This window comes from Varanus komodoensis, unplaced genomic scaffold (assembly GCF_004798865.1).
Source record: "Varanus komodoensis strain SLA01 unplaced genomic scaffold, ASM479886v1 scaffold40, whole genome shotgun sequence".
Taxonomy (NCBI): Eukaryota; Metazoa; Chordata; class Lepidosauria; order Squamata; family Varanidae; genus Varanus; species Varanus komodoensis.
This window is the reverse complement of record NW_025335942.1, coordinates 8,540,885-8,564,697: the sequence shown is the minus strand read 5'-3', so window position 1 is coordinate 8,564,697 and position 23,813 is coordinate 8,540,885. Positions and strand designations below refer to the sequence as shown.

The 23,813-nt window shown below is 50.8% G+C and overlaps 1 protein-coding gene across 1 annotated transcript; it reads right to left on the bottom strand.

The window, feature by feature from the left end:
* Nucleotides 1-1,451: 1,451 nt before the first annotated feature.
* On the bottom strand, nucleotides 1,452-21,405 carry ALOX5 (arachidonate 5-lipoxygenase). Its single transcript, XM_044442841.1, has 15 exons — nucleotides 21,340-21,405; nucleotides 19,756-19,811; nucleotides 19,327-19,619; nucleotides 18,524-18,605; nucleotides 17,974-18,096; nucleotides 16,146-16,252; nucleotides 15,192-15,364; nucleotides 11,879-12,025; nucleotides 8,808-9,011; nucleotides 8,135-8,221; nucleotides 6,894-7,072; nucleotides 5,206-5,327; nucleotides 3,910-4,010; nucleotides 2,987-3,157; nucleotides 1,452-1,830 (listed from the first exon to the last, which is right to left on the bottom strand). The coding sequence occupies exons 1-15, from the start codon at nucleotides 21,403-21,405 to the stop codon at nucleotides 1,651-1,653; spliced, it is 2,091 nt and encodes a 696-aa protein (XP_044298776.1). The 3' UTR covers nucleotides 1,452-1,650.
* Between the last annotated feature and the right edge of the window lie 2,408 nt (nucleotides 21,406-23,813).

Genomic DNA, 23,813 nt, shown 5'->3' with positions numbered 1-23,813 from the left:
CCTGGGCCGGCACCGTTTCCTTGCCAGCCACTCACACACCTCAGCTGCCCGCGATGCACAAGCCTGCGAGCTTTCCAGGTGGAAACAGCCATTCCGGGCTGCAACGTTCCCAGGAAGAGGGTGCAGGCGGGCCCAGTTTGCCCACCGGAGCGACTGAGGTGGGCGCCCGTCATCCCCTGCTCAGCAGTGAAAGCATCCACCTGGTGGTTTCAGCGCCTGCAGCCTTCTTTTCCTGACGCGGGTAATGTCATGGGCGTCTCCTGCTCAGCTTGCCTTGCTCAGCCAAACTGTCTGGATCGCATGCGGGAATCCGGCTTGGCGTACACGCAAAGGAGGCGCCCAGGGCCCATGGAGACCCCGCGCAGTGCGCCCCATTTCTCACAAAGCAGTCCACAAGGATTTATGGATCGCAATCTGTGGAACTCTGTGGATGGAACCTTTTCCAGCAAGGCAGTTAATAAAAGAGGCCATTGGAAGGGCTGTTTTCAAATGATATTCCAAATTAGCTTGCTTGCTTTATTTATTTATTTCCTTTTTATACTGCCCAATAGCAGAGGCTCTCTGGGTGGTTAACAAAAGTTAAAATTCTGCACAAGTTAAAAAGACAGACAAAAAAGTAAATTTAAAAGAGCAAAACTATCATAGCAATTGCGATTATTCAGCATTGAAACATGATAGCAATAGAGAATGAAATGGAATACATAAAAACAAAGTTAAACTGTCACAATACTGGGGAAATCAAAAGTCTTTACTGAAAAGAATGCAAGGTATTCTTTGGCACACCTCTTTGGGGAGCGCGTTCCAAAACTAGGGGCCACAGCCAACAAGCCCCCCCTCCTTGTAGCCAGCAACACCGCTTCTTTTGGAAGGGGACCCCAGAGAAGGACGCCCGAAGACGTCCTCCAGGTCTGGGCGGGTGTATGTGGGAAGAGGCGATCCCCCAAATGCCCTGGCCCCAAGCCACTAAGGGCTCTGAGTGTCCGTACGAGCATTTTGGGTCAGGCCCAGACTATAGGCATAACCCATGTGTGGTCTGCAAAAATGCTAATAAAAAGAAACCACATTGACAAGATACTGCCAGCCAGTTTGCAAAAACTGCAGTGACTGGAAAGGTCTCCTGGCCCTGATTCACTATCCCTTCTTCCTTTTTTATCACAGATAAAGACCAGAGGTTTAGTTCTAGGCTTCCAAAATCCCTTAGAAGAAACCAGACGCTCTTTTATAGAGGATTTTTCTTTACAGTTCGTCAAAATAAGCCCTGACTGGATCATTCTCTTGTGGGCTCACGTGCCCGTGTGCTAGAATTACACAGAAATTCCTACGGTGAATTTAAAAAATCACACCCTGTTCCATATAGAAATCATAATGACCATCAACCTGAGGAAGAGCTTCAGAGTGCTAGAAGTGGCGTCCCCCAAAAAGCACCGAGTGCCCAAAGGCAACGCAGACCGTTCACAACAAAGGAAGAGCAAGGTCTCTTCAATCGTAAAAGTTCTATGTTATGACAGAAAGCTCTGAGAAATATTGTTAGCGGCAACACGACTCTCAATGAATAACAAATCGATAGAATTCGCTGCTATCTTGATCTGAAGCTACCTGCATATAATTTTTTGTTAAAAGCTCCAGCTCCCTGTCTTTGCAAAGTGCAACTCAGATAGCCACACTATTTGGGATCTGATCTGGGGAAAGGTAATAGTACGGGAGATTTTTATTCCTGTTCCGTTCAGCGATGCCACTTGTGATTTCATCGAGGTTCTCGCGGAACCTCTTCATGGCTTCCTTGACGGGCCTCTCTGTGAAGTGCTCGTCTGGATACATCCCCAGAAACACCTAGTTGGAGAAAAAGACCAGCGTTACCTGCTGGGGGAGGTGATGTTGTACAAATGCAGCCCCCCCCCCCCCCCGCTGAGCTAAAAAGAATGCAGACATCCGTGAAGCAAACTCCTGCAGTCCTCTGCGAAGGAGAGCACGTGACGGCAGGGTTTGGGCTGCCTGCTCACCATTCCACACCTTCTGTTTCACACACCGATGCAGGAGGAGCAGGGCCGCTGCAGAGCTGGCGCCAAGGAGCACCTTCCCCACCGAGCCACGTGCTGCCTGAGCCACCGGGTCCCTCGCGGCAGCCAGGGTCAGCCCTGCACCCTGCACCACGCTCTTGCAGGATGGATTCGTGGCTCCCCCCGCCTTCCCTCCTCCAACTTTCCCCTCCCAACATGCACACCCAAAGATGGGGCAGGGAGGAGGAGTCACTGTGGCAGCAGCTTTAGCCCTTGGCTCCCACCTGCCTTTGGTAAAAATGGTCAGGCCCGTGAGTTGTCTAGGAAAATAGCGATGACATCGGAAGATGCATGCAGGCGTCTTAACTGCGCCCACTTCTGAGGGCCAATTTTGTTGAATGTTGGCATTATCCAAGATTAATAGAATGCAGAAGCACAAATGCACTCCGAGGGATGTGTCTTTCTAAAGGGAGACCTTGGGGCCGGGGCTTGGGCCATGGTCGGTGGATGATCACGGTCTGCCCTTCTGGGCCGGGATGACGCAAACCCGCAGGCAGAGAAGAATGTCAGGCTTTCCCGTTTTGCTGCCAAGATTGTGCAAAGGAGGACAGCGGCTCGATCAGGCCCCTCACAGCACCAAAGCAGCTTCTGTGTCTTTCTGATGGGGCTGGAAAGGCGAGCTCCAGCCCAGGTCAGCTCCACCCCACCGTGAGCGCCTCCATCAAGAACATCTCTGCACTCCAAGTTGGCCGCTGTGAAGACGGCAAGGCTCTTCTTCCAGGTGCAGTGCCGGCAACGAGCCAGGTCTGCAGGGATGGGAAACCACGTGGGGTCTCTGTTGGTGCCAGCAAATTAAAGCTATGCGTTGCTCAGGAGGTCCTGGGAGGGCTTGGGCGACCCGCAAAATGGTCTAAAAGCATCACAGAAATGTGCGGATTTCCAAGATGGACGCAAACAAACCGCTTGGAAGAGAAGGAGATTTTGCTCACCTCGTTCTCCTGAAACTGGCTCAGGGCCCACACCGCGCCCAGGTGCCAACAAGAGCGGCCCCTGTCCGGCAGGCTCTGGATGATGTACTCGATGGTAACACTTCCCTTTTCTTTAGGAGGTGGGCAGCGCATCGTTGGAGGCGCATTAGGAATCCAGGAACACCAGTCATACTGCGGGGAAAAGCACAGAGACGCTAGAGCCAAGGGCAGAGGAAGCCAAGAAGCAACAGGCCAATAGCGCTGCAAAATGCGGCAGGCGACTGATCTTTTGCGGCCCAAAGCTAAGAGAGGCGTGAGAAGTCCCAACGCGCAACCAGGGTTGTGTGTGTGATGTGCTGTCCAGCCATCTTCCTTCAACTTCCTGTGGGAGGCAAAAGCCAGTTGCCGAAGCCCTTCGAGGTGGTCCAGTGCCTGGCTGTGATCGACGGCGCTGGTTCCCCGAACCACTGATTTTTTTTAAACCAGCATAATGCCATGTGCAGATCCCGGCGGCAAGCGGGTAGTCAAGCCAGCGCCCACTCCGCACTGCCCCTCAGGGATCCTGCTGGGGGGGGGGCACGCATTCACCCCCACCCCAGATGCATGCCATTTCCCATGGCTTATTGCCAGGTGAGCTGCGGAAGGTACACAGACACCCCACGCACCTTTATGTCTCCTGCCCCTTTGGACTATGTAGCAGTTGCTTTTCTGGTCCCTTTCCTACCTCTTTTAGCTGCTGCCCCGGGTGCCTAGAACAGATTTCCTACTGAACCCCAAAAGCCAATGCATCCACAGCTTCTCTTCTGAGAAATCCACATCCCCATCCACCTTTCCTGCTGGAGGTAACCCTACACATTCCTACCACTTGATGGTCCTTCCAGAAACCCTGAAGCCACTGCTAGGTACATCTAGTTTAAATATTCGTACTTCCAAATAGACCCTACCTGACCAAAATTTACAGCGGCGTGTTGTGCTGACGTCGTAAATATCACCACCGTAAGATATTCTGACAGCTTCTCCCGGGTCTTGATCGCTTTAGGAAATCCTGCAAAGCAAAGGGAAATCTTCAGTAGATACGTATTGAAACCAAAGATGCCTCAAGGGGGTTTAAAAGCAGGCCAGCTTTTCTTTTTCACTCTGCCCTGATATCAAAATCATGCGCGTCCGTTCTGACCTTGCTGGACCGCCCAACGGGAACGCACGGATGGGCATGAGCCGGAACGGAGATGAAACATGCAAGCGGCCGCGGAGGCCCATCGTGTCCGCTTGAACCCTGGATTCGCCTAGACGTGGTCCAAGAGCCGCCGCTCCAAAGGAGAACGCAACCTTCCCTGCCCCGGTCTTTCTCCAAAATGCCCCTTTAAGCATTCATTTTGTTTGCTTGTTTTTCGATTTATATCCTGCCTTTTTCCTACAAAGGGCTCAAGGCAGCTTACACCATTCTCCTCCTCCATCTCATCCCCACAACAACCACCCTGTGAGGTTGGTTGGGCTGAGGGTCTGCGACTGGCCCAAAGTCACCCAGCTGGCTCCATGGCCAAGCGGGAACTCGAACCCAGGTCGCCTGAGTCCTAGTCCCACGCTCTTCACCACAACACCACACTGGCTCTTAAGTGTTTGCAAGCCGCAACCGTGAGCCATGTGGCTATTTTCAGCTGTGGTGACTTGGAGACCAGAGAAACTGCGGTTTCAGGTTGGGTGGGGGTACCTAAGCCGATTCCTGGAATCTCAATAATGCCAGTGTTGCTCTTTCTGCACCACCAAAAAAGCATTGTTCTGGGGGAAAGCCATCCCCAGAACCATGGGAGGCGGCGGAGGGAGAGAATAAAAGAATAAAAACATCCAAAATCTCCTCTTTCAGAAAGAGTGAGTACAATACTGTTTGGATTAAAGCATTCGCTCTGCTAGTCCAGCTAATTAACTATGATAGAACTTTGGCAGGATGGCCGTCATCTTAGTAGTGAAAGCGACTGACAGATGCTTCTTAATTACTGGAAAACTCATCCTTCTTTTAAAACAGAGATCATATTCTGCAATGCTTTTGCTTGGAGTAATTTTGAAGTATGTCATTCTGATTCCTTTCCTACCTTTTTTTCTGAATAATTTTTAATAAGTATTTTGGATTTCTCGTAAAATTTCATTTTTGTTCGAAACTTTATTTGCTAGAAATTTTCTATTTCTAACCCAAATGAATCTAAAATGACAGCTCACCTGGCTCCGATGGGGCCCAGAAATCTCACCTGAAGCTTTGTTGCTTCTCATCCCATAGACATAGATGTCTTTCACAAAGGCCTGCAGCTCCACATCTTCACACACCGTTTCATCACTATCATAATAGATGTTGACAATTTCCGTCACGAAACTGAGGAAAACAGCAAAGAAAATTACCAAAAATGTGCGGAGCTTCTGATGAGTCTGGAGTTTGCTCTGCTGGTGTGCACATGCATGCTTTTTATTTGCAGAAATGTTTCTAAAGACACGGGTTGCAAAATGTTCCCAAGGCCAGCAGAAAACTGCATCGGCCTCTCTGGAGACAAAAGCCAGACAGACTGCTCTGTACTGAAGTATTCATGATCACAGAACCAAAACTGTGTGTAAAAACGCTACTCTGCAATGTCCTTTTGCAACGGATCATTTCTAGGAACAATGTTCAGCTGCTCCCGGGCAGTGGTACAGAAAACCGCACGGAAACCTGCCATGGCTGCTACTTTTCGACAGAACACCATCTGGGACAACCCAGCCTTGCGTAATCCATTGAGTAGGAGCTTCGACCCTTATTAGGTGGAAACAAATGTTTTTGAGCACCAATCAAATTCTGAATACTGCAGCTCCTTCTATATTGCAATTTCAGCTGCCTCCAAGAACAGAACTTGTTTGCTTGAGAGAGGCTGGTAAAGCGCCTTTTTCTTCGTATTTTTTATTCTGACTACTTGACTCATATAAGGTACAAATGCGTCTGCCTTGCACAGCGCCACTTCTCTCTCACTGCCTTTTCGTGCACAAACAAGCCACACCAAAAGGAAACCTACTGGGACCCCATGGAAACACAACTCTCCAACCGTGAGAAGATCGGGAAGCTGCTTGCCATGCTCATTAATTCTTTGAAGTTTGCAGCTACCTGACAGTTTGCAACAAACAGAAACAAATACGACAGTTTGCAACTATCAAAGCTGCTTCGGTGCCACTGGTGTTTCTCAAAGCAGACTCAAGTACAAATGGCAGGTGCCTCTTTTGACGGTGTTTATGAAGCCAAGAAGCGACCGAAACAGGGAACAGGCCGTCCTCTCCCCCAGCACGTACACCGTGAGTGCATCCGGCATTGGTGATGTGCCAGCTTCCCTGGGCCCAATGAAATCAATGGCCTTAAGGACAGGTAGGGATACTGGATGGGCCATGTCCACCCATAGCTCACTCGTCGTGAATGTGCCAGGGGAAACACCGGTGCAACACGCTGCCGCTCCGCTGCAAGAAATGCGATTGCCAGAAAAATGGGAAGCGCCCCCAAGGAAGGAAGTGGAAAGGGGAACTGCCGCCTTCCATGGCTCGGCTGCCTCTTTTATCTTGCTGGGTAAAAACGAAAAACTAGCATGAATGCATGAAGGGCTACGAGGAGCCAAAGGCCTGGGAGAAGCAGCAGACCATGTCCTCTCCAGCCGCAAATCCCTGGCTTCCGTCCCACCTCCTTGGAAAATCCAGTGCCAGCCATACGACTGAGCCAAGGAAAGAACTCCCCTTTGCGCAGAGGGATATTTGGGGGTCTGGAACGCTTCCTGGATCTGGGATTGCACCAATCATGCCGGCCTTGCCATGGTGCAGAACGAGATAAACACGGTAGACTATCCGAAGGAAGTTCCCGCACGAGATGCTGCCGGCTTTGTGGTTTGCGCTCCATTTCCCGACGCCCAGCACAGCGTGGCAGACCTCATACCTCTGTACCGCTTCCCACACTCGGATGCCGTCATCCCGATAGAAGTAGTAGGGAATGTCCTCCTTGCTTTCCATGAGCCGGGCCTTGATTTCCTCCGGGAAGCAGAGGGAGCTGTAGCTGAAGCGCTTCATCGCCCGCTGGACCATCTGCACGTGGCCGCCTCCTCCGGTGGCGTTGGCCTTCGCGCCCAAACCAAGCAGGACAGGGTGTTAAGCAAAGCTGTGGCCAGCGAGAGGAAAGCTCTGAGCCGGGGGCACCCAACCCCCAGGGGGCCGACTGGGCCACACAGCAGGAAGCGAGCGGTGGGCGAGCGAGGGAAGCTTCGCCCGTAGCTGCAGCTGCTCCCCGTCCCCGCCAGGAAGTGGCTGCAAATACAGACCATCACTGGGGCCCTTTTGGGGGCAGGGCTGGCAGAAGTGGCGCGGAGAAGCCGGCGAGGGTGTGTGTGAGCGGTGGGGGAAGCGGGGGGCAGGTACGGCTGGGCTGCAGCTTGGCGGGAGCCTCCCTCGATTCCACGTGATGGCGAGTTGCGTCATTATTTCTCTCTATAGTGCAATGGAATAATCCAGTGCACAGTAAATGCAATGGGTTCCAATCATCCTGAAACCAACTTCTGCCCACGTGGCCCATAGAAAAATTGTCTTCCGTGAAACCAGAAGTTTCCGTGGTGCCAGAAACACTGGGGACTGCAGCTCCTAATGGGAACAGGAGCCCTAAATGGCTCACATATAAAATTTCTAGCCAATGGGTACTCTGCACTGAAGAAAGCAGTGCTGGAGCCTGGATCACTGGAGGCTTTGAAGATCGGAGGTTTGATGTCTCAGAGAGAGACAGACAGACAGAGGTCAGATAACTATTTTCTGCCCCAACAAGGCCATGTCGCAGCATGGAGTGCATTGGGATTGCCTGCCCTTCATGTGCCCCAGAAAGGACAGATGGATGGGAGGCGGATCTGTACTCTCCTTTATACACCCACCACTGCCGTGGCCTGGAAATGCACTTGCCGCAGATGAGCAGAAGCAGCACTCCAAGCTGCGGATGTCTGCACGGTCTGCCAGCCTCAGGAGGGCCCTGCTGGCACGGCCATCATTTCTGCCAGCCTCTTGCCCGAAAAGGGCAGCTCAGAAACTGATCCAAGTCACCAGCACCTGGGGAGGGTTCCTGAGAAGCATTCTAAGGACGGTCCTTTCGGGGCAGCGGGAATACGGAAGAGCAGCCCGAGGGAAGCAAAATCCTCTCACCTTGTCGAAAAGGCCATATTCACAGATAAGCTGCTCCCGGGCTTTGGTGTTGATGGCGATCGTGTATCGAACGTGGGGGATCAGGAGCTGCAAGCCAGAAGGGGAGGTGTCTCAGGAGGAAACGCTGCCCGCACGGTCTTCCCAGTGCAGCGCGATTCACAGGCCACACCATGACCTGCAGAGCCGTGTCCGCATGAACCACCCCCATGGACACCGAGGGCGTGCCAGGGTGGAGCGGGTTCAGACAAGAAGGGAAACGGCAGTGAGCGAGCCCCCGTGGGCCTGTGGGAGAGACACGAGGGAGCAGGTGCGGCTGTGTTTTGCATGTCTCGCCAGTTGTCGTCCAGACAAGGAAAGCTCGTGTGGCTAAAAATCAGTACAGCACGGAGGCCGAGGAGGTCATGGCCAGGCAGTCATCGGCCCAGTGTCTAGATGAACTAAGCCCTCAGCACTTGATCACGGAACCAAATCCATTTCCCGGAAGAAGGACATTCGTCTCTGCAACTCATCGGGCCGAAATAAATGCCAGCACTTCCGAGAACTGGCTGTCTCCTGCTCGTTTGTGGAATCCTTACTCAGCCGTTAGGGTTTTGTCACTTGGGGCCCGGCTGCATTTCGCCATGCACGTGTGCCCACCAGGGGTGCCCCCTAGTTTAGCCCCAAAGTGACCCACCTTAAAGAGAGGGTGGACAGCCGGGAGTTGACGGAACATGGCCACGCCGAACACCTCCGAAATTAAGTGAGTGCGAAGGAGGTGCGTAATAGTCTGATGTATGTGGAAGTCGGACGATCGCGCCCAGATTTTGGCCAGTAACCAGTCGTACTTCGCATCGGATGGAAGGAAGATAGGGTTGTCTGGTCCCGGAGCTTGTTTGATCTGAGAAAATGTGGTAGAAGAACAACGGGATTGTTCGCGATGAAATCTGGTATGTCCCCAAACCCTTTGGCATGGTATTGAGCTAGTTTAATGCCAGAAGCCCCAGAATGGGCATGAGTCTAATACTGGTAAGAGAAGGGCATTTCCTCCACTCGTCCTTTACTCCCCTTTCAAGGAACTGTCTTTGTTTTACTTTTACAGGTAAGCAGGGCAAACAAAGCGCAGCGCTGCAACACAGCGCCGTCCATCCTGCTTTGGGGGGATCCTGCACTGAGCAGGGGGCTGGGCGGATGGCCTTGACAGCCCCTCCAGTTCTGCCCTTCTGTGATTCTTCGATGAGATGCCACAAGCAACTCCCAGACATGCTGCATCGGAGAAATGCAAAAGAACGCCAGGAGTGTTGGGAAATAGGCGGAAATAGAACCACGAGAGTTAAGATTAGTACAATGGGGGACTGCCAAAATAAATCTGTGCAAATTTTATTCCCCTTTATTCAAATGATATGTTCAGTAATATTGCTAAGGAAAGATCCTATGGCCCCCCAGGCACAGTCAGGGTGTGAGGACACAGGATAGTTCAGTTCAAGGCTGGAGACAGAACTGCCGTCTTGGAGCACTGATCCTGACCCCTCAGAGCTGGCACAGAAAGACCCATGTTGCCAGCTTTGCTGCTTCAGGAAAGTGGTGTCCGAGAGGAACTCAAGGGGAAATTCCTGGGGGCAGGAAGGGGCGGAGCAGCCAGGACACAAGGGATCCTGAGGCCAGCTTTCTTGTCTCCCCTTTGGAATGCCATTGCTCAGCAGATGAAAATGGACGCCCAGATGCATTTATTCACGTTGAAATCGCTTCAACAAAATAACAGCTCCGATCACATTAATCAGAATCTGCTCTGGGATGGATCCGGATGGGGTGCTTAGCAAGCATCCCAAGAAGTAACGTTGTCATACTCCAAGCAGAGGCCCACAGGCACAATATTCACTTGCAAATTGCGAGGTCCTTTTAAATCCTTGTAAACCAACATTGCAATACTCACTCAACACCTAGACGAGAATTTATCGCCAGTTGCGTGCAATTTTGGGTCCAGCCTGCGACAGTGTCGCTCACACACTCTGCGTGTGTTCCCAAGGCCACCCACCATCTCTCCGGTCACATTTGCTTGAAACCTCTCCCAGAGTTTTGAAATTTGAATCCAAAACTGTCGAGTGCTTGTGAAAGCATTAAGTGAAAGACTTAAGTGATCGGCAGCTGCAAAACCACATTTCCAAAATCACAGCGTGCCATTCAAAAGTGGTCCCAAGTGAAACTCCCCGCAAGAATTTGCACGGACGTGAGAAAAGCGGCAGTGCTTGCTGGCCCTGCGAGGAAGGCGGTGCGGCCGCAGGCGCACGGACTGCCCCATGAGGACAAGGAGCACGGGGAACGTTTCCCAGGCTGATGGGCAGGGAGGGTGCCTCGCGCCAGCATGGCGTGCATGATCAGCCGGGGACCGTGGGAAGAACAAGCCCACTTCTCGTCTTGACGGCAGCACGCACTGGAACTGCAAATGAAATCTGGCACGCCTGTTTGCAGGCGCTTATTTGCTAAACTGGAATTCAAGCGCTCATCGATCCTCCGCTTCCAATGCAAAATAAGTAAACAAGATGAACGATACTGGGACGTGATTGCATGGACGTGCCCTTCAGAACTGATTTAAATCCAGTGAACGCAGACTGTGAAGTCAGAGGTGAAGGTTTCCAGAAATGCTGCTTCTTCTAGGTCATCTAGACCCAAAATAATCCGGAAACTGCAACTAAAGACGTCAACAGCTGATAGTACAACCCTTCTGTGGCACAAGCCATGTTGGTATAGTTTTTGAGAGGTTACCAGATTTAAAGCTTCATGGCTGAGTTTGGGGAATGGGTTATATCTGGATCTGTCATTACTAAAAAATACATGGCAGCACAAAGTCCAGGCATTGTGGCACTAAACAGCACAAAAGTATATAAAAATCGGCATAGGCTTTGAGTTACCGTATTTTTCACTCTGTAAGACGCACCTGACCATAAGATGCACCTAGTTTTCAGAGGAGGGATCCATGGAAAGCTTCCTGATAATCACAGGCACTTTCCCCATCACTTCCCCATGGGCTTCATTAAAAGACGGGTTGCCATTTGAAAACACACACCGACCTGTGATTAACAGCTCTCACCTGCGCCGGAGGAGGGGAGCGGAGCAGGGTGCGCCGAGCGCGTGCTGGCCAGGTGTGGTGCAGCCGGGCCGGCAGCGTGCCGGCGGTGCTCTTCCGGGCAGTGCGGCGGCGGCAGGTCTTCCTGGGCAGTGGGGGTGAGCCGTCCATCTCTCCGTGCAAACGGCGGGTTAAAGCCCGTGGCTCCTCCTCCTCCGCACGCCTCCCCCTGAGCGGCACGGCTCTCACCTGCGCCGGGGGGGGGTGGAGCAGGGCGTGCCGAGCGCGTGCCGGCCAGGTGGTGCCACATGGTGGAGGCAGCCGGCAGCGTCCCAGGCGTCGGGCAGACACACATTCGCTCTATAAGACGCACAGACATTTCCCCTTACTTTTGAGGGGGGAAAAGTGTGTCTTATAGAGAGAAAAATACGGTAATATGACAATGTTGGTTTTTAGGTGTTTCACAAACCCTCACTTGTGGGTGGAAGCACAAATGTGACACAAAATGTTGGCACAAAAATGTGGAATATGGAAATCTTTTTTGGGGTGTTAATGATAAACTCCGAATGGATATATCCATAGACACTAGTTTGTGCTGGCACCAAGTGCAAAATACATTGATGCATATTCTGAAGGGATACCAAATGTTAGGGTTCCTAGAGAACAGAAATGTATTATTTTGAAGGTATGTAAAACACAATTACCTGAATTGCAATAGGCATAATCTTCTTCTGTAAATTCTTATACAGCAAGCAGATCGGAGCAGCCAAATACTGTTGTGTCCCTGGGTCTGTCTTATTGCCTTCGATACCATCCAGAATTTCATAATCTACTATGAAAACGTTCCCTTGCTGCAAGGCAAAGAAAACAAAACACACACCGTCCGTTTAGCTCAGTTCCCTGGCTCTCCCCATGAAAGAGCCGCTCGCGGGTCTCCTTTCCTATTTATATGCATGCATTTTGAGCTTTAGTATGTTCTGCTTTGAGAACTTGCTTAACAACTGTGTTGAGCTTGATCCAAATTTAAGTTTTCTCATTGTAGACCTCAACAGAAAAATCCAGTCATGACTAACCCAAGTCTCACTGATTTCAAGAGAAATACTACAAACATGGCTAAGTTTGGATCAGACCCATAAACACTCAAACACACAAACAAACAAAAAAGTAGTTGGAACGGCTTGATTGCCAGCCAAACAATCATGCATGGCATTTTACGTCCAGTGCTTCTTTGGAGGGACTCCAGGCCCAGTGGCAATGCCTGGCTGCGAAAGCTGGACCATCGGGAAGGCTGAGCGCCGAAGGACTGAGGCCTTTGAATTGTGGTGCTGGAGGAGACTCCTGCGACTCCCTTGGACCACAAGGCAATCAAACCAGTCAGTCCTAGAGGAGATCATCCTTGAGTGCTCCTTAGAAGGCCAGATCCTGAAGATGAAACTCACATACTTTGGCCACCTAATGAGAAGGAAGGACTCCCTGGAGAAGAGCCTGATGCTGGGAACAATTGAGGGCAAAAGAAGGAGGGGACGGCAGAGGATGAGGTGGCTGGATGGAGTCACTGAAGCCGTCCGCGTGAGCTTAGGTGGACTCCGGGGGATGGTGGAGGACAGGAAGGCCTGGAGGAATGTTGTCCATGGGGTCGCAATGTGTCGGACACAACTTTGCGACTAACAACAACAACAGGCCGGAAATCTGTCACCCACATTTTATGGTTGGTTTAGCTTGGAAACAGTGGCTGAGTTTGCGTGACAAAAAACCCCTCACAAATTGCTGCGCCACTTGAACGGTGACTGGCTGAGCCAAGTGAAGGCAGGTGCTTCACAGGGGCTGCTTCGGGGGTGCGAGCCCCCGACTGACTTGCTTAGGGGTTGACATACTCAGGCTGACGCGTGCTTTGCCTCTGAGTGCCCAGCCGTGCGGGGAGGAGGGACTGGTAAGCGCCGCAGAAGCATAATGGAGACTTGCATGGAGAAGGAAGATTAGGATGGGAAACTCTGCATATCAATAAAAACAGAAACTCTTTGGCAGGGCACTCCAAAAGACCGCCATGGACAGCAAAAGGCGACTGGAAGGGCAGCGGCACATTTCTACCTGCTGTTGTGAGAACTGGTGTGTGTGTGTGCGTGTGTGCATGTGTGCAGGTACCTCGAAGTGCAACCACTATCTGTTCATGCAAAATCATTTTTCAGTTTCCCGACTCTCTCTGGCTCTTCCCCCTCTGCCTTCGGGCACTTTCTAGCCATCAGCACCGTGTTGCTACAAATGCACATTCTGCACGGTCAGCCTTGCCGCCTCTTCTTCGTCAACACACACAATTAAAAACGGAGTCCACTAGTTTGCAATGCCTGTGGGGGGCGGCACAGAAAGAGGATGTGGAATGCAGGGAGGCCCCAATTCCTCCTCCTCTCGCCAGGCTTCCTGTGCAAGGACACTGGGCGATGCCCGGCCTTCCACTTAGCGTGCGGCTTCCTTGCCACACAGATGGTGATTTCCCGGAGCCACACAAGGCCTGCTGGGCTAAGAGTTTGCCTTCTCTGGAACAAATTCGGCAATATTTACTATCAGATGTGAATTCCATTTCCCCTTGGCCTCGCCGCTCGAGTTTCACTTCCCCTCGCTGAGACGGCGGTTGCAATCGCCTGCAAGGACAGTCCTGTCCGTTTCTCCAGCACTCAGAATATTTGGAATCGCCACTTCTGCTGGGGAGCCACGCTGTGGACACCCTCCCGAGCAGGTGCGTAAAAGAATGATTTCCATATATCCAAGCTGGTGGCAGGCGGGGTGACTGGTTTTTAGAAGAACAATGATATATTTTAGAAAAAAGATTAACAGACGGCTTGAATGACAGATAGCATTTTTCCACAAGGCATCTGAACACTCGTCTTTGAGACACATTGATTTAGCACACTCGGTCCATTGCTCCCTCAATGCTTAGAAGTCCTTGGGCACCAAACCCAGCCTTCAGTGTCTTGTCCGCCCACTCCTGGCTTTGCAGCCCTTCTAGTGACGATGCTTCAGGAAAGAGCAGGAAGGAGGCTGGAGGAGGCTTCGGAGAGTCCGTATCTTGGCCTTCCTGGTCTCCTCCCAGTTGGCACGAGTCTTTCCATGCAAGGGCGTGGGGAGGGCTTGATGGCCGACTCCCCCTTCCAAGCTTAGGGTGCTCATCTCCACCGCCTCCAGCATCCTCTGCTCCTCCAAATAATCTTCAGGGGTTGCGGATTGCCTCCTTGATTGATTGATTGATTGATTGATTGATTGATTTATACCTCCTTTCAAAGCAAAGCTTCCTGACAGCACCCTAAAAAATACATTACCTAGGACAGCAGCACAAAACATTCAAAATAACAGTAGAATTTCTAGAATTCAAATGGGCATCCGTCCATTTAAAAGCATCCACGTTTTCAAGGTCTTATCAACAACATGACCAGAAGGTGGGAGTGCATGCGTCTGCACACATTAAACCTCAGTTAGTTTTGGAAAAGGCTGCAACTGTGGAATTAAGCGCCCTGCGTCTTGGTTTGAATGTTCATTTTCGCACGGCAGAGGCTGTCTGAGTCAAGAACGATGCCCTGTCCAAAATGCACGTTGGCTGGCGGAGGAGAAGCGGGGTCACAAGCGGAAGCAGAGTCCGGAGGCCTGGCAAGGGCAGTCGCTGGCAAGGTGGGGCAAACCGAGGGCAGGTAAGGCAAGCGGCAGGAGGGCTCCAACGGAGGGCAAGGGCAGCGGCCGGAGGGGCAGTGGTCCCAGCGTGGCCGAGGGTGAGCCCAGAGCAGACGCAACCGGGGACGCGGTGCAGCCCCCCAACGACCAGAGCTCCTGCAGCCAAGCGCAGGGGTGCCGGGGGGCTGGGCCCAGAAGCACGTGGAGCTCCCCAGCGCATGGCAAAACTGCGCCCGTGCAGGGTAGCCCTTGCAAGCCCCTCCAGATCTGTCCCTGGAGCCGCACCGCGGCTTCAGATCTGGCCACAGCAGCCGGAGAGCCCAGTAATCAAGCACTGAGCCCCTATTTTCGGCGGGTTACCTTGACTTCCTCTTCCAGAGTCAGATTCCTCTCTAAACAGCATTCTACCATTTTTGTGGTCACCGGAAACTTCTTGGGTATTTCTGTGCACTTTTGGATCAGTACAGGATTGCACCCGTTCAAAAACTGGTACCCGAACATGAAGTCTTCCTGCCAGTGCTCCATCACATATTCTGAAGGGAAACGTGAACAGGCGGCATTTAGTGGCTTTTAGTCCAACTGCAAAAGTGTGACGGTTTCACAAGGCAACAAAGGCGAGGCAACAAAGAGGTTTAACCAGTGCAGACGCTGAGCTTGAAAATGATGCTTAATGCAAAAGCGTTTTACTTTACATCATGTGCCCAACAGACACATCTTCGGAGGCCAGAGGGGAGAGAAAACAACAAAAATTATATTTAAATTACTGTATGTTACATTTGTTAAACAATACACACACGCACACACCGGCTACTGCATTCAGTTCGACTATATTTTGTGTTTTTTAAGTTACCATATTGCTATTTTCCAGACAGGGACACCGAGAAGATGCCAATATGAATATCAAGTTGCGTTAGGCGGACGCGTCAAGGGAAAGGAAGAGCAGGTTCCCGGCGTGTTCTGCTTGTGGCCCGTGTCCCGGGAGGGCTTCCCTGCCTGCATTTGACTTTCAGAAATTCTGTGCTACTTTGATTGACTTGACTAGCTTCACATTCTCATATTTTCTTTCAGCTCAGCTCTGGATTTCAGCCTTCTACATTTTTACATTTCCATAAAAATAGCAGGTTTTATTTCCTGTACATGCCATCTTTTCATCTTAGCATAGTTCGCCCACAACTATCACCAGCAACATCGAGAACTAATCAAGATAACATAATACACTTTCAAGGCACGTTTCCGCCTGTGATTCGCTTGTGCCAGTGCTTTGAAAGCCAAGAATTTTCTGATGCAAATATGAACAACTACAATTAAACACACCGGAAATTGTATTGCTTATTTTGACAAAGATCTTCTCAAAATCTGCAAAGTCACTCCAGGAAGACTGGAACATATGCATGAAACTGTTAATACACAGATTTTCCATTCTGCAAAATCAAACACAAAACATCGCAGGATTATTAGAAACCATTTGCTTTACAACTTTCAATTTTCCCATCTCTTCATTCTGGCTCAAAATTCTCAGCCAAAGAAGGGTGCAAATTAAGTGACCATTTCAAACCTATGAGCCCCAGTCTGAAATTTATTCCACTTCCTTTGTAGAACAAACTCTTTTTTTCTCTCTCTTGTGTATTTTAGACACAGAAATGCTCTTAAAGCAGCGGCTCTTCCCAACTCAGGTTGGGATGCTGCAGAAAATGGGAGGAATAAAGCACCTACAAAAATCCAGAGTGAATCCTTGAGGATTTTCTCCTAAAAATCCACCAGTACCTTCACCAGGGAAGGGGTCAGTTTCCCCTCGCTTCCCACTAGCTTTCTGGAAGCAACATTCCTCTTTTTAGAAATGTGTTGGGGCATCTTTACGTGCAGTGGTGGTTACGCAAAGTTTTAAGGCCCCCACTGGTTTCCCTGCCCCTCTGGAGTGAGCCTTCTGACTGACTTCTAACGGAAGAGAACTTTCTTTTCATGGCAAGCTATTGCACTCGTTTTCAGTGGGCAAAGTTGCACGATGACAAAAACTTGGGCCTCCCCTGAAGGCAACGTGGGTAGTTGTCTCCTGGATTTAAATAAAGACTACCCTGGTTAGCAAATCTTTGGGAAAGAAAGGACTGCTGAGCTATTCATGTTTCTTCGTATCCATTCTGAATATTTTAAAATGTTATTATGTTGCGTTGTTACTAACAACTCAAAGTTAACAATAACTTTGTTAATGTTTTGTTATCCTTGTGGAAAACCTTGTTCTGGGCCTAGTGAATGTGGCAGAAATGTAACTAATAAATGATGGGAGAAACTGGCATTTTAAAGCTAAGATTTAATATCAGTAAAACCAACTAGCTGATAGCAGTGCAGTTCCGGAGCGATAAACACCATGTGATTATTATCCGTACTGTTATCTATATTCCACTTTTTTTCTTTCAAGGCTTGCTTAATTCTCCCCCTCCGCTCATTCTTAACCCACAACAACAACCCCGTGAGGTATTTTGGGCTGCGAAACCAGGTGCGTCCTTACAAGGCGGGGAACACGTGGCTCCACAGCCCCGCGACCGAGAAGGATCCTGGAATGGTCGCAGGTCACAAGCAGAAGGGAGTCGACCAGGCGATGGGGCCGCACAAGGGCCAGCGCTATTTAGGCTGCATGAACAGGATCGCCACTTGCAGACCCTTGAAGTGCCAGTCCCCCTTCACTCGGCACCGGTGAGGCCTCAACCGGAGTCCTGGGTCCAGTCCTTGGTACCACAGTTCAAGAAAGATGCAGACAAGCCACAAAGCCTTATAAACAGACTGAAATGGGAAATATTCCTTTTTAAAAAAATACTTTAATAATTAACTGTCATTTGACCTTGTTTTGTATTCTTGCTTGTATTTTACTGTTATTCTATTTTTAAAATGTTGTTATAGGTTTTTATTGTGCTTTTATCTTGTTGTGCGCTGCCCAGGGCAGCCTACAACTGTCCTAAATAAATAAATATTATGGTCATAGCCATCGCACATATGTTAAAAGTCTGCAGCAACCTGCATCACAGCGTGCAAAGTGCAGTGTTTTGGTTCAGCTTATTTCAAAACTGCCTTGTAATCAGTTTCTTTTCCCTTTTCCATTCTGCCAAGCTGAAGCACCAGCACGAAATAACAGGCACACCGCAATACTCACGCCTTGGTGTAATTGAGGATGAAGTCGACTCCCTTCTCAGTGTCAAACTGGATGTTCCGAGGAAGCTCCTTGTGGGTTTTGCTGTCTATGTTCAGGGGGAAGCCTGGGTGCCATTCTGCCCACCTAAATGAAGACGAAAAGAGGCGCCCTGATGTTTTCCAAGGCTGAGAATCATGTAAATAAAATACAAAATGTATCTCTGCATTGACCAGACGGATATCATAATCGCTTCCTGGTTCCACATCCTCAAGATGCAAGACACAAAGTTCACACTTTGAGCCAAAACAACATCCTCAGGCGAGATGCGAGATTAGTTCTTGCACCTGACAACCGACTGTTTGCTTGCAGACCTGCAAACACTCTTCAGCTCCTGACTCACCCGATTTTGGGAACAGCGATGCCAATCAGAGGCTGCCTCCCTCCATGCTTATTACTTACCTTCTTAAAGATTTATGGAGGGGCAGGACCTGAAAACTCTCTCTTTGATCATCTCTTTGCAGTGCTTTAAAAAAGAAACTACAACAAAACAGCAAATTTTAAGGAAACTCACCGATACATTTTCTGGCGGTCCTCCAATTCTTTACGTCTGTGTTGCTTAAGGATCTGAGTTTTGTCATCTCCAAAAAGCTTGGCTGCAGGAAATGACAAGAGTAATACTTAGTATGAAATCGATATATATGTATTAGATTTGTAATAACCCACTTTTCTTATGAAGAACTCAAAGCAGCTAACTTCATTCTCCTCACTTTGTGCTTCACAGTATCCTAAAAAAAGGTCCCTCAGAAATAAATTCCAGTTAATTCGGCAGGGCTTACTTTCAAGAAAATGGTTATATGACTGCAACCTTACAAGCAGATGACAATTTTTATTTTCCATTTCTTGGGAAAGGCAAGTGCAAGTTTAGCATGTTTATGATGACAACTAATTGTATCTTATGCTGTTGCTTTTTAAAAAGAGAGACATTTAGTATGTTTTGTTTTTTAAATCTATACAATCCACTTTACATTTTCAAAATCAAACTTTGATTTTATTTATTTTTTTAATCATTGATTTTTGTCCACCTTATCAACCAGCAGTTTGGACAATTTTTATGAGACTTTTACGTCTTTTGTCTACTATGGAATCTTTGGTATGCATTATTTTGCTTCTATTTTGTTTTGATGGACTTTCGAGTTGTTTGTCAGTGCATAAGCAAAATGCTCCACTGGATTTGTTTCCCAAAGGATACTCCATGGTTGACTCTTACGTCCAAGGGCAACACGTGTGGCCGGTTATATTGGATTAAAGGCAGCCCTTGAAATGAAAGTGCTTCTCAGCCTTGTTCCTCGAAGCAAACCCTTGCGAAGCACCCACCTCGCCCATCTCGAAGTACGACTTCCTTTTCATCCGTAATCCATCTGTAGCAGGGGAACTCCAGGTAGTCACCCATCGGTGTTTTCACGGTGACATACTTGAGATACCAGTCATCCGGAAACCAGTACTTCCGTTTTTCTATTTTTATCAGCTGGATTTCTCCCAAGTCTTCTGTCACCGTCACATCGTAAGTATCAACCTGTGAGAAAAAAATGCAGGCTGTGATCTTTGGGGAAACACAACGGCGTTCTTCAGTGCTCTTGTAATCGGCTGCACACGGAGAAGGCCCGACTCAGTGAGCGGGAGCCTCCGTCTGGCAAGTCCCATCATCCACCCTTCTCTATCGCTCGGGTCGCCTTCGAGCAGCTTTCTTCCTTGGGCAGAAAGTGAGTGGCGGGCGAGTGAGCGACCGGATGTGGCCGCGTTTACCTGCTGCTGGTGGCGAAGAGGCCCCCTGAGCCCAATTCTTCTACCACTGCCCACCCCTGGAAAGAGGGCAGAATAAGAAAGTGGGAAAGGGGCAGCTGGACAGTTACACTTCCTTCTGTGCAATGCAAGGGCCCCCAGTCCTTCCCACTGCAGACAAAAGTCATCTTCTCTGCTTGCACAGCCCCCCCCCCCCCCCGGTTGTGCAGTGGAAGAAGCTCAACAAGAAAGGGAGAGAAGAATGAACATGGGTGGCCAATTCTTCTGCAAAGAGAAGCACTTCCGGGGTCTCCACTGCCCCCCAAAACGGGGCTTTCCAACACACAAGAGACTCGTTGAAAAGAACAGTGGACAATTTTGAAAAATCGGGATGGAAAAATCAGAGGCTTGACAGAAGACGGGAGGGGGCTTGCTCTGTGCAGGTGCGGCCTTCCACTCGATGTCTGATGCTTCAAAACGCCGAAGAACGCGGTGACACGGTTGGAATAATGGCGGACATACCGGCCTAGCCCCAGGGCCTCGCCCTCTCCTATAGCCTCCGGGGCTCCCTTTTGCTTCAGCTTCTGCCTCCAGCCCTTTGCTCCCCCAGCTTGCGATCCCCTTTGCCTGCCTGTGGATTCCCTCCGTCCTCCCCCCGTTCGTTCCCCGTTCACGGATCTCCGAAAGTGTGGCATGCCGGATGTTTTTGGGCTGCGACCCTCTCCAGCCCCGGCAGGCCGCACGCTCCCAGCCACTTTCTTCAGTGCGGCCCGGCTCCCCCAGAGCTGCTTTCCCAGCTTTTGGAAGGAAGTGTTTCCAACACCATGGCTGGAGCTGGCCCTATCCCCCCCGGGAATCTGCAGAGGGCACCCAAGCAGCTGTTCCACTCATTCCCAGAAGAGGGCACCACCAGGCGGGACATTGCTCCTGGTCTCGAGCCGGACTCTGGCCCCTCTCAATTGAGCCCTTTAGTCCGTGCTCTGTACTCCCGGAGGGCCAAGAAGAGACCCCGGCCTTCCTCTCCGTGGCAGAGTGCAAAGCGCTCTCCCGCCTCCCCTCCGCCTTCCCTCCCCCAGGCTGAATGCACCCAGTTCTTTCCCATCTCCTCCCAGTCCCCGGATCATCCCTGTCGCCCTCCCCCGAACCCCTCCCAGCCAGGCACCTGCAGTGGGAGGCAGAGAACCGCCAGCACTGCGCCTGAATGACAATCTGGGGACATTGAGCCTTGGCAGTTTCCACGTGAAATCTATCATTTCTGCCCCAGGGCTCTTTTTTCCTGCAGCTTAAATGACCATTATCACATGCTTGCTGATTTGGATGAGGTTGTTTTGCACTTATCTTATTAAATTATTATTATTATTATCCTCAAGTTCTGGTCTACTTCCCTTTGCAAGGTGAGGAAGGCTATGATAAAAAAAAATAATTGTTAAAGTGAGGCTAGGATAAAGTTTTCATGAAAATGAGAAATCCCATTAAACAGTCTTTAACAACTTATCTAAAAAGGCGAAGAGTCGAGCTGGCCATGTTAGAAAATAATGTTGCTAAAAATAGGTATGAAATGACTCCTGCCTCCAGTTCAGTTCCGCTGAAAGGTGGTAAAAACCTCACCTCAATATTGCTAAGACTAAGGCTGAATCCTCCCACTGGGCTGCAAAGGGCTGGCTTGCAAAGCATTGCGACATCATTCTCTGGAAAAGAAATGAGCTGATGGCGATGGGGAACTGGGACCTTGTGCCACAGGATTCGTGAGAGACCCACACAGTCATGAAGCAAGATGCAAATGTGGAACTGAGGACTAGCTTACACAATGCAGTCTATATTTAACATGCAGGTTCACCTTCCTTTCTGTTTTATGCCTGAGTGAATGTCTGGCTCTTCATATGTACTAGGATCCTAGTGCCTGGGCAGGAAGATTGAACTCTCCCTCGGCTGCTTCTCCCACAAATTCTCCTCTCCTCAGCCTATGAGGGCCAAAAAGGAAAAGGGATGTGCGTGCGGAGGGCACATCCAGCCTACAAATTCGTGGATGAATAAACTTGTCGTATCAGAAGCACCAAATATTTCCATGAAACTGTTCCTGGGCCAGGGCCTGGACAAGCCCTCTGTCCTACACTGAAAGACAGAACTCTCTCATCAATTTGCTAGAACGCTGCATAAATCTTAAATCCTGAAGCACCTTCATTATGTATCATTACACATAATTACTCAGTGTGGTTGTGCTGTTGGAAATTCAAGCAATCAGAACTTAATGCGGTGGCCTCCACAATTCCTATCATCCCATCAAGCTTCTTATGTAAATACCCCTTCAGACCTTCTACATCTGTTGTTCTCATGAAATATTTGCCATGCAAAGCCTCCCAGATTAATTTTACTATTTCAAAATTCCACGTCAAGTTCGAATGGTTTCGGAGGAAGCTTGTGCCACGGCAGTGGAATCAGCCGAGCAGAAGAGAGACCGGGGTTTGTTGACATGCGGAGGGAGAGCAGGAGACTATCAAGGGGAGCTCATGGACAGGGCTGGGTGCATGCGACCTGAGAGCGAATCCTGGGAGCTCTCTGCCTCCCCAGAGCCTGGAGCCGCCAACCAGAGACAAACAACAGTGCAGCTGGGTCAGTTCCTGTGCTTTGAAGAGCAGCTTTGCACACAGAAATTAGCATGCAGTGGGGTTCACAACGTGGACATCCATAAAAGCCCCCTGCGTGGCTTGTACTGATGCGGAGGATCCGTGCGGAAAAGGCCGAACGGCTCTAGGAGAGCCACGCACTGGACGGGGAGGGCTGCAAAGAGACGGCGGCTTGTGAACATCCGTGCGGCTTGAGACGGGCATTCCCATGCGACCCCTGGCATGCTTGCACACATCAGAGGCGAGCATCTAACGGATATCTGCATCTCGCCCTGCTCTTAAAAACACAGCTGCAGAGGCTGCCAAGAGAGATGGCAACCCTATGCAAGAATTAAATCCTGAAGCAACCCTATGCAACCCTTTTATATTGTTATTTATTTTATATTGTTAATTTTATATTGCTATTTTTGTATTTTTTTGTATTTTATTGCGTTGTAAGCCGCCCCGAGGCTTCGGCAAGGGGCGGCATAGAAATGTTTTAATAAATAAATAAATAATACAAGAATTTCTGTCTGCCTCTGATTGAAGTGGCGATAATTAGACCCCGCGGCTACCACATGATGCATCTGCTTATATGAAGATACGCCGCCACGGGTTCCTCTCACTGGTATTATCTGATTGCTTGATCAAGGTGGGCCCTTTTCCAGCTCGAGGACCAGATTAGCTCTGGAGAACCATGTCTGGGTGGAAGACAATGGAGCCCGTGACCCAGGGAGGTGGCCGGCTCTCCCACGCTGGCGGCATCCCAGACGCTCGGGGAGGGACGGTTTGGCTGGGAGTCCCGCACTGCGCAGGGGGTGGGCCCTTCCAGCTCGGCTGTGCTGGGATCCCGTGGGGGGAGTCGCACTCCAGAGCGGGAAGGGCCATTCCAGAGGGGACCATGGCCCCATCAAGATGGTCCGGACGCTGATACGCGCCGAGGCGCTCGCACGGCCGTTCTCCCCGTCACCGCAACGGGGCGTCTGAAGGCGTCCGTGGCTGGCGCGTTATCACTCGCGGGGTGCCGCTTCGTGCGCGAGCGGCCAAAGCGGAGGGGGGCCGTCACGGGGCTGGGGAGCGCGCCCGCAGAGGCGGCCCTCGCCCCCCCGCCGGCTCCTCGGGGCGTGTGCGGGGCAGCGCTTCCCCGGGCAGGGCTTGCGCGCGGGCGCTTCCGGCCCTTCCCGCCTGGGCAGCGGCCCCTCCGCATGCAGACGGGAGACCCGAACTGCGCCCAGAGGGAAAGCCGGGCCCCCGACGGGTCCCGAAGGGGCTGCCTCCTGCCCGGAGCTCTCCCGCCCTGCTGGCCGGGCTGGCGACGCCCGCAGCATCGGGCGTGCAAAGCGCGGGCCCGCGCAGCCCCACGCGGGACCCGCGCCCCGATCCCGCGGCCGCAGGGGGCTGCCCCGCTCCTGCGCGCCCGCCCTTCCCCCCGGGCTGCGTCCGGCGCCTGTGCGGGCGGCTGGGTCGGGCAGCGAGCCC